This window comes from Plectropomus leopardus, chromosome 4 (genome assembly GCF_026936395.1).
Source record: "Plectropomus leopardus strain MGB_pleo_1.0 chromosome 4, ASM2693639v1, whole genome shotgun sequence".
NCBI lineage: Eukaryota > Metazoa > Chordata > Actinopteri > Perciformes > Serranidae > Plectropomus > Plectropomus leopardus.
In genome coordinates this window covers 35,608,579-35,627,780 of record NC_142179.1, presented here as the reverse complement: position 1 = coordinate 35,627,780, position 19,202 = coordinate 35,608,579, and the positions used below count along the sequence as shown (strand labels likewise).

The 19,202-nt window shown below is 38.9% G+C and overlaps 1 protein-coding gene across 1 annotated transcript in view; it reads left to right on the top strand.

Moving 5' to 3' along the window:
- LOC148189820 (uncharacterized) overlaps positions 1–19,202 on the top strand; it is a 48,117-nt gene that overhangs the window by 17,032 nt on the left and 11,883 nt on the right. The window contains exons 22-46 of the mRNA XM_088076026.1: positions 2,868–2,921; positions 4,198–4,251; positions 4,929–4,973; positions 5,071–5,115; positions 5,676–5,783; positions 5,925–5,978; positions 6,145–6,198; positions 7,178–7,231; positions 7,619–7,726; positions 8,493–8,546; positions 9,685–9,792; positions 9,899–9,952; positions 10,314–10,367; positions 11,174–11,227; positions 12,482–12,535; positions 14,128–14,235; positions 14,401–14,454; positions 14,856–14,909; positions 15,072–15,125; positions 15,854–15,907; positions 15,988–16,041; positions 16,200–16,253; positions 16,380–16,433; positions 17,510–17,563; positions 17,675–17,728. Of these exons, the coding sequence (XP_087932152.1) occupies positions 2,868–2,921; positions 4,198–4,251; positions 4,929–4,973; positions 5,071–5,115; positions 5,676–5,783; positions 5,925–5,978; positions 6,145–6,198; positions 7,178–7,231; positions 7,619–7,726; positions 8,493–8,546; positions 9,685–9,792; positions 9,899–9,952; positions 10,314–10,367; positions 11,174–11,227; positions 12,482–12,535; positions 14,128–14,235; positions 14,401–14,454; positions 14,856–14,909; positions 15,072–15,125; positions 15,854–15,907; positions 15,988–16,041; positions 16,200–16,253; positions 16,380–16,433; positions 17,510–17,563; positions 17,675–17,728 (1,548 nt within the window). The remainder of the gene's footprint in view (positions 1–2,867; positions 2,922–4,197; positions 4,252–4,928; positions 4,974–5,070; positions 5,116–5,675; positions 5,784–5,924; positions 5,979–6,144; positions 6,199–7,177; positions 7,232–7,618; positions 7,727–8,492; positions 8,547–9,684; positions 9,793–9,898; positions 9,953–10,313; positions 10,368–11,173; positions 11,228–12,481; positions 12,536–14,127; positions 14,236–14,400; positions 14,455–14,855; positions 14,910–15,071; positions 15,126–15,853; positions 15,908–15,987; positions 16,042–16,199; positions 16,254–16,379; positions 16,434–17,509; positions 17,564–17,674; positions 17,729–19,202) is intronic.

Here is a 19,202-nt window from a genome sequence, read left to right as displayed (position 1 = left end):
AACAAGTTACGCTCAGTGTGGCAGTAAATCAGGATAACAGTATACAAATCATGGACATTTCACATAAAGGTATGGCGGAGTCCAGTCTAACACAGTAGGCAATTGGGCCAGATGATATGAATGGACTAATTCAGGCTAAGCAGCAGTCTGGCACTTGGTCTTCACTGAGGGAAAACATGGTGAAAATCATTGATATAAACTGAATACCTGGGGAATAACCCTTCCACCTTACCCTATCAGTTTAAGTTACCTTGCTCAATCTGAAGCCCTGATTAAGGAGACACTGGGAAGGTCGACGGCTGACTACTCTAGCTCAAATGGGGGGAGGGCAAGGGCTGAATTTCCTAAAAGATTAAATTAGTATAGTATTAATGACAGGCTTACATTTAAACAAACAGTTTTACATATATGGCCTACCTATTCAACATGGGTCTACGCAGCAATCAGCGTCAGGATCAAATCAGGACACAGCTTCACTACATCTGAACATACAAAAAGTCTCATTAAGTTTCTGATCAAACCACCCAAGCAGTGTTTCTCCCCAGATCTCCATGCAGTACCACACATCTACCATGATTCAGTTAAAGAGGCCCTGATTACCACACCTGGCCTTATAAAGGCAGGAAACACTCTCTAATCCTACCTACAGAGCGCCGTGCTCCCACCCTACCTGTCAGCCCCCACACCTGCATTTCCCTGTGAATGACACAGTGCGTAGACCCGAGTGGTGAAACCAGAAAGCCATCCAGTCATGGCAGCAGCTCTGTCCGTACATACGCCAACACAAAAGGAAAAATTCAGTTTTCCTGATATGTAATCATACAGAGACTCCAACATGTCCAGAATGTAGCTGCCGCACCACATCACCCCAGTCTTAAAAACCTTCACTGGCTCCCTGTCTGCCATTGGATCATCTTCAAGATCTTGGTCCTCACCTTCAAAGCCCTTCACCATCCGGCCCCCCTTTACCCCACTGACCTCCTCTCCCCTTACCAACATTCACAGCGCGTCAGATCTGCCTCTGCCAATCTCCTCTCCACCCATAAATCTATCCTCCATACTTTTGGGGACAGAGCCTTCTCCAGGCTTTGGAACTCCCTCGCCCAACAGATCCGTGACTCTGAGGCCCTCGCTATCTTCCACTCCCACCTCAAAACCTATCTCCTCTCCTCTATATCAGTAGACTCGTCTACCTGGATTGCGTACCATGGTGACTCATTAATCTGCTCCAACAATTGTGTCTTGATATCCTCTGCAATTTCGTCAGTTCGCGTGGTGATGATGGTAGCAAAAAGAGGAACCTGTGCAATCTTTTTAACTGCAGCCTCTCTTAAAAGTTCACAGCACATGTCCTTAGCAGCGAGCAGGATCAACTCTTCACCAATAGTTAAAGGTTTCTTAGCCTTAGCAACACGGTTAGCCACTAAGTAGATTCTCTCAGTTCACTCACATTCGTTGATGTGGTGGCCTTCAATAATTGCTTCTGTCCTTGTTCATGTTTTTTTCTTTCAAAAAACTCCAAAGGCTTGTTTTTTAATGCAGGGTGCTTGGTCTCCATGTGCCAAAGCAGTTTTGAAGGCTTCATTGCCTCATTTGATAGCCTGTCGCCACATATTATGCAGAGGGGGTTTGGGGCATGAGAATCGCCTGTCACGATAAACCCACATAATAAGTATGGTTCCTGGTATTGTCTATTAAACGCAGCTTTCTGTTTCTTGGCAGTTGTAGGCTCTTCGTCTTCTCATTGAGCCTTTTCCCCTTTGCAAAGAAGCTCTCCAGAGATGTTTGTTGTTTTTTTCGCTAGTTTGTGGGCTTTGGGGTATTACATGACCAAAACAAGCATCTTGACATGTGTCAAGAGGCATAGGCGGATGTAATTGGAAGAGAATCCAGTCATTTTTCATTGACTTGATAGTCAATGAAATGGAAATAATGTGCGGCTCGGTACCAAATGACACACGGACCAGTACCGGTCTTGGGCCCAGTGGATGGAGACCGCTGTGTTAGTGTACAAAGTGATCAATATTATACCATTTCATACCAACAAGAAACTATATAAAACAGTCAGTCAGTCAGTCATTTTCTGTAACCGCTTGTCCTCGTAAGGGTCGCGGTGGGGCTGGAGCCAATCCCAGCTGTCATCGGGCGGAAGGCGGGGTACACATACAGACAGACAACCAGTCACACTCACAGTCACACCTAAGGGCAATTTAGAGTCACCAATCAACCTGAGCTGCATGTCTTTGGACTGTGGGAGGAAGCCGGAGACCCTGGAGAGAACCCACGCAGACACGGGGAGAACATGCAAAGTGCAAACTCTGCACTCTGCACCGGACCGAACCCCGTTCCAACCGGGTTTCGAACCAGGTTCTTGCTGTGAGACAACAGTGCTAACCACAACGCCACTGTGCTGCCCACTATATAAAACAGTATGTGTAATGTCAGATATCAATCAAACTGTAACTTTGTGGGATATAATTGGCAGTGACATTCAAGAAAGACTTCAAATTTTCTTTTTTCCCCCAAAACATTTAAACCTTATATTTTGTTTTTAAGACTTTATTGAGCTTCTTCACAACAATTTATTTGATTCATTCAATTTAAACTGTGAACAGCTTATTCTTTTTCCTTTGTCTTATTGCATTGTGGGAGAATAGTGTGCATTGAAAATGATATTTAATATTTAGTCTGTATTCCAAATGGTTTGAGTATACCTTATATTGTCCCTTTTTGACTGCATAATAGAATGTGTTGATACTAAGGACTGAGATACAGTGGATGTCTCTGACAAAAAATGTGTGAATCATTTAAGCAAGTGTACTAAAATGACAGATGAATGTGAACACAGAATCTTAACCTCTCCACAGGGTTATGCTGGATCTTTGGGTCTGACTGGGAGACCAGGCCACATGGGGCAAAGGGTAAGGCATCGTCACAGAGCTACATTTTTTCAATGTAATGACTAAATATGAAGGCTTTATACAGCAGGTTAACCATTTCTAACACACTGAACAACCATCATGGTAACACACTTTGTGCAGGGCATGTGGTATAAAAATAATAAACAACACATTTATGAAACACTTTGTAAATTTGGCTTAAAACTTTAGAAAATCCCAAAGTAAATTTAATTTAGTAATTTCTTTAAATCAATGTCAAATATTTGCTGCTGCCGTGAAAATTTCAGGTAATAGAATTCTTTACCAGCCGAGCTTTCAGCCAGGTAGCATGTTTATGTCCAAAGTACTCTGTGGGTTTTCCCCTTTTTTTAAACGTGATTTAAAGTCTCTGGAAATGAAATTTGAAACAGTAAAAATGCCCATATTATATCAAAGTTGAGTGTCTCATTAAGTATCAGCAAAAGTCTGAGCAATAAAAATTGTTCCCAACTTTTAGAAAAGCGAGTTGAAAACAGCTAATTTTGAGGATAATAGTATTTCTCCAGACTGTGTGGGCGTGGCACATCAAGTTTTGATTGACACCTCCTTGGTTCCCACCTTCGTCAGTTGTTTCTTGTCTTCACGACAACAGCCATGGAGCAAAGCAGAGTCTGTGTGGTACAGCTCTATGTGTTCCAGCCCTCTGACTCTGGCTACGTTCCTAAATCCAATCTGACGCTCTGCACTAAAATGAGAGAGCTGTGGGTCAAAGCCACAGAGCGTTCTGTTTCTCTATGGGTAACACTTTACAATAAGGTACACAAAAAAATGAGTAGTTACTGAGGAACTGGTGCCTTGCAGCCACTTCTCCCCAGAGAGCCCAGAAACGCTCTGACACTCCCAGAGTGCACTGCTCTGAATAATGGAACAGTTAATTCCAACTGTGCATTTAATTTACCAACGGTCTGGTTTGTGCCAGAGTGCGCTCCAGCACTCAGAGTGAGTGTTTCTGAACACACCCTATTGAAAGTAGCATTGAGGGTTTTCATTTGGGCATGTTAAAGTAGTATCAGCTGACAGCTGAATTTTTGATTGTCTTTATCCATATTATGTGATATGGATCGGAGGTATCCACGCCCAAATCAACCCAGTTGCAGGAAACCTAAAAGTGAAAAAACTAAAATGACAAAATTTCAAATTTGGATTGATGCTAAATTCTATGATAATATTTTTTTATGCTTTTTATTATGCATGAAAGACCCCAAATGACATATAAAGAAAGAGGCTTCCCAGAGGCTTTGTTTTGTGTTGACTGCAGGGAGATGCTGGTGTCAGAGGACCTCCTGGCATCCCTGGAAAGACTGGACCTCCAGTGAGTGTGTGCATTTGGATTTTTTTTTATCTAATTAATGTTCACAAATTCAAATGCACGCCCATTTTAAACTTTCCAATGAAAACTGCCATGGTAAATATTGGTTGATTGTGGTTGTAGTCTGTATTGACAAGTCATTATCAAACCCAACCCAGAAAAAAATGTTGACAATGTATGTTTCTGCAAACCATGGATACACATTATTAAGTGGCTTTAAATTTTAACAACGCCTTAGTGTGATTAGGTTTAGACACAAAAACCACTTGGTGAAGTCAGCCGATACACTACGTCACTTCAAAATGTGGTTGTGTTCAAGATATGTACGAAAAATACAAATCTACAGTAACTTAACTGGGGTTTGCAGAAATGTACAATGACATCATTTTAATCTTTTTTTAAAAATTGTTTATAAAATGAAAAAAACATGCATGCAGCAGGAAGAAGAGACAAAAGAACACACAAGAAAAAAAAATAAAGGCACTTGCATTAAATACAGTTACATTACATAAGATATGGTATATGATATGGAGTCCAGAAGTAGATGTTATTGAGATTTTATCAGATATCATACCCACTACTTCGCACTGATACATGTCACTGCCTCACACTAAATTCACACATATCCAGCAACATCTTATTCTGGTGTAGAAGCTGTTATTGAAACATTGTCTTCTCAGGGTCTGCAGGGCCCTACTGGTGGGAGAGGGCCTCCAGGACCACAGGTAAAAACATGTAGACCCTAGAAATTTACTGATCAGACATCAGCTGCCTTAATGTGATACCAGACAGTATTTTTGTCTTTTCATCTCTGCCCTTCAGGGCCGTCAAGGAGAATTGGGGCCCAAAGGCATTCAGGGACTGCCAGTGAGTAGCTCATACAGAGACAAGGGGTTCTTTCACGCTCAGTATATCAGATTTTTCTCCTCACACTTTTCTGTTTTTTTCTTTCTTTCTTTCTTTCTTTCTTTCTTTCTTGAAAACTTTTTTGCGATCTTCAAGTTATTGAACAGATGTACACAGTACACAATACACAAACAACCATTGCACAATGCAAAGTAATAATAATAGAAACCCCCACTGCCCATTCCAAGCTCAGGAAGAAAAAAAACAAAAAAACAAAAATGTACACACACACCAAATAAACATAACAAAAAAAAAAACAAGAAAAAGAAAAGGCATGAGACTAGACAGGGTCTTCTTACCAAAATTTGAGATTATTTTTTTTTTCTCTGGGCTGCAAATCAACTGGCTTGAAACATTTTGGTGACATTGTGTTTTCCAATTGCAGCTGCATGCTCCTAGTTGTTACTGTAGTTTCAGTATATTAGTGCATTCCGAGATTTTTCCATAATTGATTTTTGTGAAACATCATGTCTTATCAACCCTGTTTAAGTTTTTTAAAATTTCGCTCTGAATGGTTTCAGGGCCCTCAAGGCAAGCCAGGACCAGAGGGCAGCATGGGGAGCCAGGGTCCTCCAGGGAGTCAGGGGCCTCCGGGGCCACTGGGGTCAGCTGGACCTAGAGGGTTTCCAGTGAGTGGGTACTTTTTACCGTTCTCTTTATTTCATATTGATATAAAACACTGTGATGCAGCCCTTGACATAAGAATAGAATGCAAATAATATTATGATGCCGTGTATCTTGATATGCGATCACAATATTATTTATTTCAGGGACCAGCAGGTATGATTGGACGGATGGGTCAGGCTGGAGAGAAAGGAGAGCAGGTAATTGAATTAATCATACTTTTCAAGACTGAAGACATTAAACAAATTTTTTGTAAAATATTGTGTAAGAAGAGCTTCAACTTTAAAAACTGAAATAAGTCAAAGCCTTGAGAGAATCCTTCAAGTCGTCGAATTAATATTAAGGCATGTTATTGACTGTCTTTAGGGAGCAGTGGGTCCTATTGGTGATATTGGAGCTCCTGGTCTACATGGGCAACAGGTCAGTTAGCTCAGTTATCACACTGCAAACTTTTTTTTGCGACTAAGTGTGCTGTGCCATGTTCTTCTGGGGACAATTTGGTCCCCAGATTTTGCTGCGGAGTTAACGCTCTTGGTTAAAGCAGTTGAGGACATGCAGGCAGCCGCACAGAGAAGGAGAGGAGAGACCTTCTGCTTAAAAGTGGTGAATTTACAGCTCACAGCAACTTAATACAATACAGTCTCTGGCTTTAATTTGACATCTAGTGTCGGCAAAGCATGTTATTGCAAAATTCTGGCCTATTGTTAGTACAGTTAGCCTGTTTACTATATCATGTGAACGTCCCGCTGAGCCCCATTTAAACTTGTAAACGTTATATGGAACACAAAATGAATTCTTTCCAAATCCGATTTGAGTGACATACTGTAAAACTTCAACTGTGGGATGGGCTTTCAATTCTTTTCACACAAAACTGTTGCTCAGCTAAGATGGGAAATACAATTACATTGTTTATTTAAACCTCTTTCATGCATCTCTGTTTTTCACTCTGCCAGTATTACTTCTTATTTGTGCTCATAGAAGTAAAAAGAACTAAATCATTGAATCATCGAGAATTTTACTGAGATAACCGTGTGTAGCATATCCATATTGACCAAAGTTTGGACATTTATATCTGTATGTGCGATCTAAGCAGCTAACTAATGTTAGCTCAAGCAGGGAGCCAAAACACTTCTATAAAAATGAACTGCATGGTAACCAGAATGAGCTCCTGATTGAGACAGGTGTTTATTTGTCAAAATGTGTAACCATACCTGATTGCTAAAGGGGACTGAACGTGTCACTTTTAGAGGCTTATATATGGAGTTTTACGGCACAGCAATACAATATTGAGGAATGAACATACATTATTTAATACATTAAATAATGTATGTTCATTCCTCAATATTGCAAAACATTTCCACTAAGTTATTGCTAAGTACAATTGTGTTTGTCATGCCAGGGTCCTCATGGGCCAGCTGGTGAAGAGGGGACTCCTGGAACAAAAGGTGACCAGGTCTGTGACATTTTTACTGTATACTGAATTAAAACACACACACACACACACACACACACACACTATAATATTATTCATAATATCAAATAACAATATCAGTACATATATAAATATACAATTCCACATTTATTCTTTTTAGGGGACATTTTTCACAGTAACAGACAGTTTTCTTTCAAAATATGATCAACATGAATTATGAAGCATATTAATATTTGTTGTTAGTGCGCAGCCTGTGGTGGCTGTGACAATTGTTACAGGTATTACATAAGGTGCAAAGGAGGAAGTCAAGTGATGTTCAGCATTATATTCAGAAATGGGTTAAACAACCCAGACATTTACAATAGACAATGTCCAACAACTGTCAAACACTGTTCTATCCTGAAACAGGGAGCTCTTGGCCCCCAGGGACAACTGGGGCCCAAGGGACCAAAAGGAAAACCTGGACCTCAGGGCTCCCAGGGGCTGCAGGGTGAGCCTGGGCAGAGGGGCAAAGAGGTTAGATGTCCTGTCATTTTATGCAACCATTTCATTTGTAACTAACACTTATTATAGTTATTGATAAAATGTGCAGTTTTTTTTCCTGACTAATTATCTGGTGGGTGGCACGGTGGTGTCGTGATTAGCACTGTTGCCTCACAGCAAGAGGGTTAGTTCGATCCTGGGTTGGTACAGGGTTCGGTCTGTGGGCGGGGGCCTTCAGTGCGGAGTTTGCATGTTCTCCCCATGTCTGCGTGGGTTGTCTCCGGGGTCTCCGGCTTCCTCCCACAGTCCAAAGACATGCAGGTCACGTTGATTGGTGACTCTAAATTGCCCTTAGGTGTGACTGGTTGCGTGAAAGGTTGTCTGTCTATATGTGTCGGCCCTGCGATAGTCTGGCGACCTGTCCAGGGTGTACCCCGCTTGGGATTGGCTCCAGCCCCCCCACCACCCTTTCGAGGACAAGCGGTTACAGAAAATGAATGAATGATTGAATAATCATCTGATTCATAATATATTGATACAATATCCAACAGCCCAGTGTGACTTCATTAAATGTCTTTTGTTCAACACCCAGAAATATTCAAATTGCAACACTGTAAGACCAAAAAACAAACAAACCTGGAAGTATATTTTGGCATTTCTGCTTGACAAATGATTAATTGATTATTTGTTAGTTAATTTTCTATTGACTGACTGTTTAATTATTATGAATTATACATTTCAGCCATTGTTTGTTGTGGACTGCTGCTAATTTTTTCTTTGATTTTGTGTCTTTTGGCAGGGAGATGGTGGAGAGCCAGGGGTTCCTGGGGATTCAGGTGCTAAAGGAGCAAAGGTCATTTCCATCTCACTACTGTAGCATTTAAGGCCGTGTTGTTGTCTTTGTATGTTTATTATTTTGTTGGGGGGAAATTTGTTGTTTAAAAAAACATTTTTAAGTGGTGATTTTATATGTTTTTGTTGAAATAATGATTTGCATTATTACAACTTTGATAATTAGGTGTTCAGTGTTTGTATCCTGGAGAATACATTGGCCATATGCCAGATATAAAATCAGCAAGAATCACTCACAGATACACTTGTGTCTTTAGGCCTATTCTCTACAGATAATCAGTGGTGAAAGGTGTGAAACATTGATTGCTATTTATTTTTATTCTTTGTGCCATATGTCCATAAGAAGCTGCTATACAATTTTCCATGAGAATCAGAATCCAGTTTTATTGCCAAGTATATTTACATATACAAGTAATTTGACTTGTTGTGTTGAACAGACATTAACAAACAAAAAAAGACGAAACAGTGTGCACCAACACACCGAGGCGACCAACTATGGCACCAATCTGATCTAATGTCTTCACTGCACCAGACACATTCTCCACTATTTTGTTTATAAATGTTAATAGGTTGTTGCTTATTCAAAGATTAGATTTGTTTTAAGCATTGAGAACATACAGTTTATTACTATCAATTCTGGGTTGTTTTTTTTCATTTTCTAAAAATTTTGTATGCAAAACATGAAAGAAAGTAGCTAATTAATTGTTTATATAGTGTTTAAAAAGTTGGCACATGAACTGTTCAATAAGCAGAAAAGTGTTACATTTATACCCTAAATGGTTAATGTATCTCAGGATAAACAAAATGTAAGGGGTCATATTTCATGACATTAAAAAAACATTAAATTCTATTATTTTAGCTTAGATACATTGAAAAATAGCAATTAACAATTAACAAATTTTTCAAAATATTTATATGTGCCTGCCCATTTAAGGGCTATTTTATACATGAGTACTCGTCCTCTTTAATACAAGTCACAAAAACTAGTAATATGCAGATCACTGTCTTCAAGGGTTTTCATTGATTGTATATGGTATAAACACAGCTGTATCTTGAAGGTCCAAATTTCAAGGGGGGATAAATACTTTTCACATGCACTGCACCACTCAAGTCAGTAAATCCCGATATATTGTTCACAGGGAGATAAGGGAGGCTTTGGAATGTTGGGATCAGAGGGCCTTCCAGGAATTCCAGGAAAAAAAGGACTAAGAGGGTCAAAAGGAGAAAAGGGTTATGCTGGCATAATGGTAAACAAACTTTAATACCCCTTTATCCTTCAGACTCCCTTCCTGTATAGAATTTGTGTATTTGCTGTAAAATACCTGTCCTCATCAGCATATGTTTTCATTTCAGGGTCAAGGGGGCCTGATAGGCAAGATTGGACCACCGGGCTTATTAGGACTTCAGGTAAATTATCTTCTGCCCTTGAGAAAGTAACTTTATTATTAAAATAGTCCAGTAATATATCCATAGTTTTGAATTTGTTGAACTGGTGTCACTTTTCACAATGGCATTTACCTTATTTAAATAAAGTCCAATCTGCTGTCACTTGTCCTGTATTCTTCTTTGAGAAAAACCTAGCTGAGAGAAAAAGGTGCATTTATGATATTACCCCAATGACCTTTTTTCCTTTTGGTAATTAAAATAAAAATGCATTTAAAACACAGACATTTTTGAGTACAATAAGGATGACTAAATGTGATTTCAGTGGTACTTCAAATACTCATCGTTCTTGCAGTAACTGTTGTGAATGTGCATCTTTTCTCAGGGTAACCCAGGTATTTTTGGGATTCCAGGACCTGATGGGCCACCAGGTCAGAAGGTAGACAATCTTGCAGCATGTTCTGTCAAAAAAGACTAATGTGGTGTTTTAAAGGAAGTGTTTGGATTTTATTCAGTATGTCCTGATACAATACTTATCTGCCATAAGTACATAGAGATAATTGTAGGTGACTGTTTTCCTCCTCTGCATATTGGCCATTAAGTCAGCCCTTCATTCCTCAACTTCATTTTAGGGCAAAATTTTTTGGTCCTCATTTTGTCCAAAAATTTGTTCCAGTACTTATATGTGTCTTCATCAGTCTGAGGTAGGTAAATCAAGTGGGTGTCTTTGTCCTGGCAGCCCTGTAGGTTTGTTGCCAATATTTTTTCACAGCAACGAACCTACATGCCACTGCCAGCAAGTGTCTGTCCCCCGTGGCTCAGCGAGGAAGCACTGTCTTAGGAGACACAAAGAGGGATTTTTTCAACCAAAAAGATTAATTTTGGAAAGTACTCACTTGAGTTGTGTCTACCAAAGTGATGAAGCCTCATATAAGACTGCTAAGCATTTTTGCACAGAACTGTGGATTTTGTCCCTTTAAAGAAAACTTAACAGACAGCATGGAGAGTGGAATCTATCACAATGACCAATAACTCCTGTCCACGTACATATGTATGGATAGGTAAAAGAGTATAAACTTGTCCTTTAACTTAACAGATTTTACTTAAAGCCAAAGTTGATGTGTACTATTACAATAGGTCAGGGAATGTTTGTAAGTTCCCCTTTCGAAGAAACCAAGCCACTTTCAGTAACTGAAAAGAGATGTATAATCACTTTTTGATAAACTGGACTTATTTTTTCTACAGGGAGACAAAGGTCCTGCTGGTTTTCCTGGGGAACCAGGGATTCCAGGTCCTAAGGTACAGAGCACTGCTGCTAAATGGTCTTGATTTGTAACATGAAGAAACAGCCCATCCAGTGCTGCCATCTATTTTTAGGGAGTAGTATCTAAAGCCTGCGGCAAAAGTCACTAGATGATGTCATAAACTAATGTGCATATCTATGACATTATGACATAATTACAAATACAAACTAGCACTTTCATCAGCTCCTACATGTGCATCTAAATCCACCTCTAATATTGAAACACTGTTTGATGCTGCTGCTCGAGTTCTTAACTGAGGAGATTATGTCAAACTGAAAGAAATCCACTGTTGTTAACTGTGTCTATTTTTGACAAAACAAACTCAGACTTAGAAAGTTAAGTTAGAGCATTTAGAATAATAACACCGGTGATTGGTCATTAGAAGGTAGAAGGTAGATTTATTAGTCATATTTTAAACAAAGTTTAAAAAATGAAATTTCATTTGTCCTTCATCCTGCTACATCTTTGGAGTTGAAGGATGAGTTGTTTAAAATCAGCGGCTGCCATGAAGATTCCATCTGGTTGCTCGGGCATGTTGCTGCTGGTGACATCGTTTAATTCCTGCAGTGCATTTTTCTGCATCAGTCTTGTGTCCTTATGGCTTCCAACAAGGCCTGCCCATCCAGAGCATTAGCTTGATCTGGGATGTTAGGGGTTAACCATGTCTCTGTGAAGATGTGTGCAGAGCAGTCTCTGATTTCCTGTTATGAGTGAGTCTCAATCACATCTCATCCACTTTATTCTCAGACATTAGCCAGAAGAAGGTTGGGTAGAGGAACAGCTCACAGTCCAAGTTAGGTCCAGCTCTTCTCCTTCTCTTTGTCCGGCGCTTTTGGTTTTGTTTCTCCCCTCTGGTCTGACTGGTGGCTCCACATATGCCACACCTGCTAAATACATATACTGTACCCAGTTTGAAAGGGGGACTGAATAAGTAAGGGATAAATAATGAGAAGAAACCACTAAAAAGTTTTCAAAGACCTCAGTTCCTGCTGATGTCTACTGTTTACGTGTTTTCCTGGCTGAACATGACGTCGCACAGACACATCAACAACACACACACACACACACGCCAGCTGACAGAAAGGCTGACTCGCTCTCCAGCAGAACATTCAATGGCAGTGGAATAAAACCCATTAAGCAGGTTTACCCACCTTAAAAAACCTGCATGCACCCACTTATTGCAGTAGGAATGAGGTTTATTGCTAATGGTGGTTTGACTCCCTTCACACTGTGGTCTTTCTGATTGCAGGGGGTGGCAGGAAGCAGAGGTGTGAAAGGTGACATGGGAAAGCCTGGACTAGTGGTAAGCACAGACTATACTGCAGTTTGACAAACCAATGTGGTATTGCTAAGGAGGGATGTCCCAAAAATATCTTCACTTTAACTTTACCAACTGTTATTTCACCATATGTTATGTTGAGCGGGGGATTTGTAAAATTCTAACAAAGGGGATGGTTGCCATGGGATTGTGGGAATGGCACAACACTACTGCACAAAGGACAGGAGAAACAGAGAGAGAGAGATCATTGCACTACTTGTAGCTCTACAGTAAAATAAAATTTTAGGACACTTTAACTTTTACTATGACATTTCAAATTCTTGTGTATTAAGGTGATGAGTAAATTCACCTTTAAATTGTATTGCAGAGGACTGAGTTTGTTTAGGTTTTTTTTTTTTTTCGTTTTTTCGGTCGGTAAGTGTGCTACGTACATAGTTAAATGGTCTCTTTTTTTGAATGTTTTAGTTTTATTTTGAAATTGACTGGGCACTCTTGCATTACTTCCTGATTTTTTTTTTTTATTTTTGATGGTATTTCATCCCATCTAAAATTGCCTCCTGGACTCCACATTTAACTACATTTACACAGGTTATAGTCCATTATCATAGATTTATTTACCTTACAGGATGATCTTCTCAACCTGAAAGAATGACCTACTCCACATTTAATTATATTATTACAGGTAGGAGTCCATTCTGATAGATATTTCCACCTGACAGAAAGACCTACTCCACCTGACAGAGTGACCTGCTCCACATATAACATCATATATGCAGGAAGTAGTGCACTCTGATAGATATTTGTGCCTGACAGAAAAATCTACTCCCCCTTTGACTACATTTGTTTTGGAAGTAACAGATTGACTTACTCTGCATTTAACTCTTTTAAGACAAGTGGTAGGCTTTTCTTTTTCCTTTTTTTTTAAAGATTATTTTTTGGGGGGATTTTTTTTCCTTTATTGATAGGCCAGATGTAGAATGACATGAAATGTATGAGAGAGAAGGGGAATGACACGCAGTAAAGGGCTGCAGGCTAGAAACGAACCCGGACCGCTGCAAAGACCTTGGCATATGGGACACACACTCTAGCAGGTGAGCTAGAGGCCGCTCCGAGTGGTAGACTTTTCTGATAGACATTTGTACCTATCACAATGACCTTCCCCACATTTAACTCTATTAATATAGGTGGCAGGCCATTCTGATAGACATTTGTACCTATCACATTGACCTATTCATCATTTAACTCCTTTTATACAAGCGGTAGTCCATTTGGATAGATATTTGTACCTTAGGAAATGACCTACTCATAATATAGCTCTACACAGTACACAATACACAATATTATACACACACACGCACAGGAATACTCGTCTGCAGCAGAGCCGTGTACATAGCTCCACTCTACATTTACTTTGAGTGTATTTCCAATTTTTAGTGGGTTCACCTGTATTTGACAAACCTGCATGTACACGCTTATTTTGGTGTAGTGGTATTGGTCAAGTTTCAGATGGAAGAAGTTTTTGCTTCATTGTTCAGTGCCCAAGGTTGCAGTTTTTGCCTTGCATTCATGTTACTAAGTCATGATTCAACACAACTGGTGATATTTTTGTGCTTCAGGGGTCTGCAGGAGTTGCAGGAAAATCAGGTAAGCCTGGTCCAAAGGGCTTTCCTGGAGTGGATGGTTTGAGAGGGGAGCCTGGACAGAATGGGGAGCCTGGAGAAATGGTAAGAATCACAACTGTTGTGACTGCTTCATCAGCCAGGGGCTTTGATAAGAATTTGAGATCTTAGTTCCATGAACAGGAGTGCTTTTACCAAGTGTCTGTGTGGACAGAAAACATAAATTACTTTCTTAAATTTACAAATGACAAATGGTCCATCTGATTGCAGGGTCTTGATGGTCTGCCAGGAAGCAAAGGGCATCCAGGATTACCAGGAGCAGAGGTAAGTCCAGCACCTAGATATGTGATATAAGGCTTAATATCTTCTTAGATTTTGGATATGGTAATATTGTATGCGTTGCACTTCCCTGATTTTGAAAGAAGCATAACAACAAATTAATATAATTTTCTGAACTTACAAGACTGATCTAGCTGTTCAGTTATCTGATTTTACCCACTTAATAGTTATATCCACATTACTGATGAATATTAAATCTTACTGTGAATACTTAAAATCCTACTGTCTTTAGTGAAAGCAAAAATAGTCAACTGGTAGGTATTTGGTCAAAAATATTGTATTTGTTCGGCTAGCTCTTGCTCAATAGCACCAACTAACAAACATTTACAAACAGTATCAGTGTCAATCTGCCCTGAGAAACATCCTTTTGTGATTCCATTTTCCAGGGTGTTGAGGGTGAGATGGGACATCCGGGCCCTTTTGGCCCTCTAGGACCTCAGGTCAGCACAGCCCCTTAAACTAGACACACACACTCACATGCACACATACACATGCGCACGCACACACTTCACATGTATTCACTTGATACATCACACATGCATGTCCAGTATCCTGAATACTCTTACAATACGATTTACCACCTTCAACTGTGTTGCCTTCAGGGACCCAAAGGTAGACCTGGACCAGAGGGAAGGAAAGGAAAAAATGGTCAAAAGGTCAGCTCAAATTTCTTTCTCTGCATTTATGTAAACTTGTAGACCCATGCAACTTTTCATTTTCATACAACAGTTTATATGATTTTTTTTATATGAAAATGCACAAACAAAGGTCTGTATGATATCTAACAAATTGGCACCCCACAAATTAGTGTCTCTACCGGCTATGTTTGCTTTCAGAAAACAACCATGTTGTCATGTTATGTCCAAATGGAAAGCTATGTTCTTAACGTAAAGTTATGTTTTAATGTAACATGAAAATGTGATGATGTTCTTCAAAGTAACGCAAAGTTCACTTGGTTTCACATGAGACATGAACGCCAGTCTTTTGGGGCAAAGTCCTGTGTTTGTTTGACCTATCCACCAACCCAACGTGGTATACGTGTGAACGCTGCACAAGAACAAGCAAATGTACTTTTTCAACATAATATGATTTGTTTTTCTCACATTAAACATTACATCTAAAAAAAAACCCAAACCAACATCTTTGGTAAGTAAATGATAAGATTAAACAAAACAGTTGACATGCCATATTATTTCACTTGCCAGTAATACTATGTGCACTCTTTAGTCACACAGATTCCTCAAGTAAAACATAACAGACTTGGGCATAATATGTTGACTTGACTCTAACTACAGTTAAATTTTCCAAATTGTTAATCACGCATTTTTTATTATATACATTTATATTAGTATCACTGAATAAATCTCAGTGGATTGCATTTCAGGGAGAAGATGGCAAAAGTGGACATCCAGGGAAGGATGGTCATATTGGAAAGAGGGTAGGATGACACACTTGACATCTGACATGCATGTAAGCTTGAATTCAAATTTATCGCTCTAATGTTATTCCTTTTTAAAGGGGAAAAAAGGGAAAGCTGGAAATAGAGGCTTAAGAGGAGGACCAGGAGAGAAGGTCAGTTGTGGATTTTTTTGATCATGGCAATCTGTATCAGCTATTACCTGCACAAATCTTAACTTTAACTTTAATGGTTTTATTTTACCCTCTAAAAAAAAGACTAAATGTTTGTCAGGGAATACCTTGCAAGTCTTGATTTTTCTCTGGCCCTGCAGGGAGAAATGGGAGAGTTTGGTGCGATTGGTCCTCCAGGGAGACATGGCACGTATGTAAGTTGTTTGTCATGAATCAGTCTTTTATTAAATTTAATCATCAATGTTTCTGATCAAATTAAACTGTTGGATAAAAACAAAATTATCAACGTTTGTCTCTCCTCTCACAATCTTTCCCAAAAGGGTAAAACTGGTCCACGTGGAGAAAAAGGCAAAATGGGTAGACCAGGCTTTAAGGTAGGTCTTCAACCCTTTAACAGTCATACTAAGAAATGCCTTTGCAAAAAACTATACGGCATAGAATATGATAACAATTCATCAGTTAATTGTGAAAAAAAACATTTTCCCAGTATAATGCATTGTAAAAAAAAATAAAGAAAATAAAAGTAACTCCATACAATAAGCATATAAAAAGTATAAACAATATAAACAACAAATAGATACAAATAAAAAATACATCTAGTGAAAAAAATCTGTATAAAATATGGTAAAAAAAATGTCAATACTATGTTGTAAAGTAACTTCATAAAATCAACAAATAAACAGACAATGTCTGTAAAAATAAACAATTAAAAATAGATACAAATAATAATGAATCTAGTAACAAAATCTATTTTAAATGTATGGTAGGAAAAAAATACTCAATATGTTGAAAATAGAATTGGATAGAATTCATCGAAATACTTAAATGCATCGTATAAAAACATCTGTATTAAAGTTTTTAGTGAAGCAATTTGATTGCAAATAATGTCAACCATGTGGTTACAATGCCTGGTAAAGGGTCATTTATTTACTTAAAACATTTAATTGGAATTGACAATATTAATTTATTTAGTTTATCTCAGGGCAAAGATTCAAAAGTCACTCAATCACAGCGGGGAGATATCGACTGGAAATATCACTCCGTGATGATTATGAAAACATAGTTGATACTTTTAGTGCAGGACTACCCCGAACTTTAAATCTGTCCCACAGACAACATTTAGGTCAAATACATACTATAAAAAATGCTGAGAAGCAGATCTGCTCTGAATTTGGAATTTCTGGTAAGTACACTTTCATACGATTCTGGTAATGGTTTTAGCAACTTAAGACGCAACCTTCTTCCTTGCCTTTAAAAACTGGCACAGAGTAGGAACACCACTAGACCTTGCATTTTCCTGGCAGTCAAAGATATGGCATGTGTCCAGGCCCTTAGAAGATAAAAGGCAGCTGGCTGTTTTGTGCAAATATGTACATACAGTATGCTGCTATATTGTATCAACTGTCACTCACATTTTTAGAAAGTACGCCATGTATTTTCCACTCTCTAGGGAGAACCTGGGGCTATGGGACCAACCGGCCTTCCTGGCAAAGATGGATTAAAGGTGAGCTTATGTATAAGTACAATATACCACGTAAGCTTCCTTAAACAGTAGACATAACTACTTGATGCTTTTCATGTATGTTATGTACAGCATTTAATATTGTTGTTTCAGGGAATGCAGGGCTCCGTTGGGAAGTCAGGAAGAGCTGGTCAAAAGGGAGAGCAGGTGAAGTAACACTTCACTGCTCACATTACATCAAACACAATGCATCATGTATTGAATTGAATCACAACTGACTTCAACTGTCCACAGGCTGTGGACACATTTTTATTACTGAAGTCATTTTGACCATAGCTGTTTGGTTAATCTGCTGTTTTAGGCATGTAGGTAGTTAATATATGAATATTTCCAGTATTTGAACACAGATGTTTTAGTTGTGTATTATACCCCTATGCCTGCTCTGTTCAGCCTCCTGTTAAAATACAAGATGCAGCTGTATTTAGAGATAATTTCATACCTGCATTGTTTGGTGCAGTTGTTCCTAAAATGGGACCATTTCCCGTATTTGCCTGGTTTGTTTGGGCATTTATGAACGCAGCAATTACTCTCTGATGCAGAACAAAATAAGCTGTCTCGAAGGACTGGTCTCAGCCCACTTCCAATTGAATCCTGAAGCAGTTTGTTGAAAAAAAATGAATAGACCACAGGATTTTATGATAGGACACATGATTTTAGCATTATTTCAACAGCTAAACATAAAATAAATCAATCTACTGATTGTGAAGTCTTTTTGCGGTCTCATAATTAATCCTGATAAAGGCCAGTGCTGCCGCAATGTGCATGCACAGCAGTGTGGGCACGCTTTTACATTATAATTAGTTATGAATACAGTCAGATGCCTCTGCTGAGCAAAGATTTTTAAGATTTAAGCCTATTAAAACATACCAGCGTTAAACAATAGGACAGGAACATCACAACAGGTCATCAGTATCACTGCAGAACTCGCTCAGAAGCCGTCCCATAATGACCGTCATTAATGACCTTGCAGCAGGTAATGCAGATGTGTGTCTCTTTAGAGCCTCTAGCAGCTGCTGAAACATGCCTGTTCTAAAGTTCTTCTGTAGTGGAACATATGTGCAAAATTTATAAAGTTTTGTAATTTCTCTTGATAACGTGATCAATTTGCAGTCTAATAATAGCTGCCTAATGATACTTACAATCAGTTGGTTTGTTAACAGTCTGTGCTAAAATTCAACAATGAATCATTTTTTAAACCACTTTTTTGCCCCCCCAAGTCATTACTCTTGACTTTTTTTTTAAATTTCTTATGTTCTTCCACACTCTGCAGCAAAAAAAGCCATTTTCTTTTATTATTTCTTTCCTAGAATTTAATGTCGTTTGACTGTCCCTGTGGTTTCTCAATGATGAGTTGTTGGAATGTCTTTACAGGCGAATGTTCTAGGCCAGTCTTTCATGTTGAACTGACAAAGAACAAAACACATTTTTGGTGCCTGTTTACAGAAATTTAGGTGTAGATATGCACGACCAGTTATTTACGGTACATCCTGTTCTTGCATGAATCCCTCATGCAGGGGACACTACTGCGAACATATACCATGCTTTACACAGAATTGTACACAATAGTCCACACAAAAAATGACCATTGCTCTAAAGAATGCTGTTGTGTTTTAGACTTCTC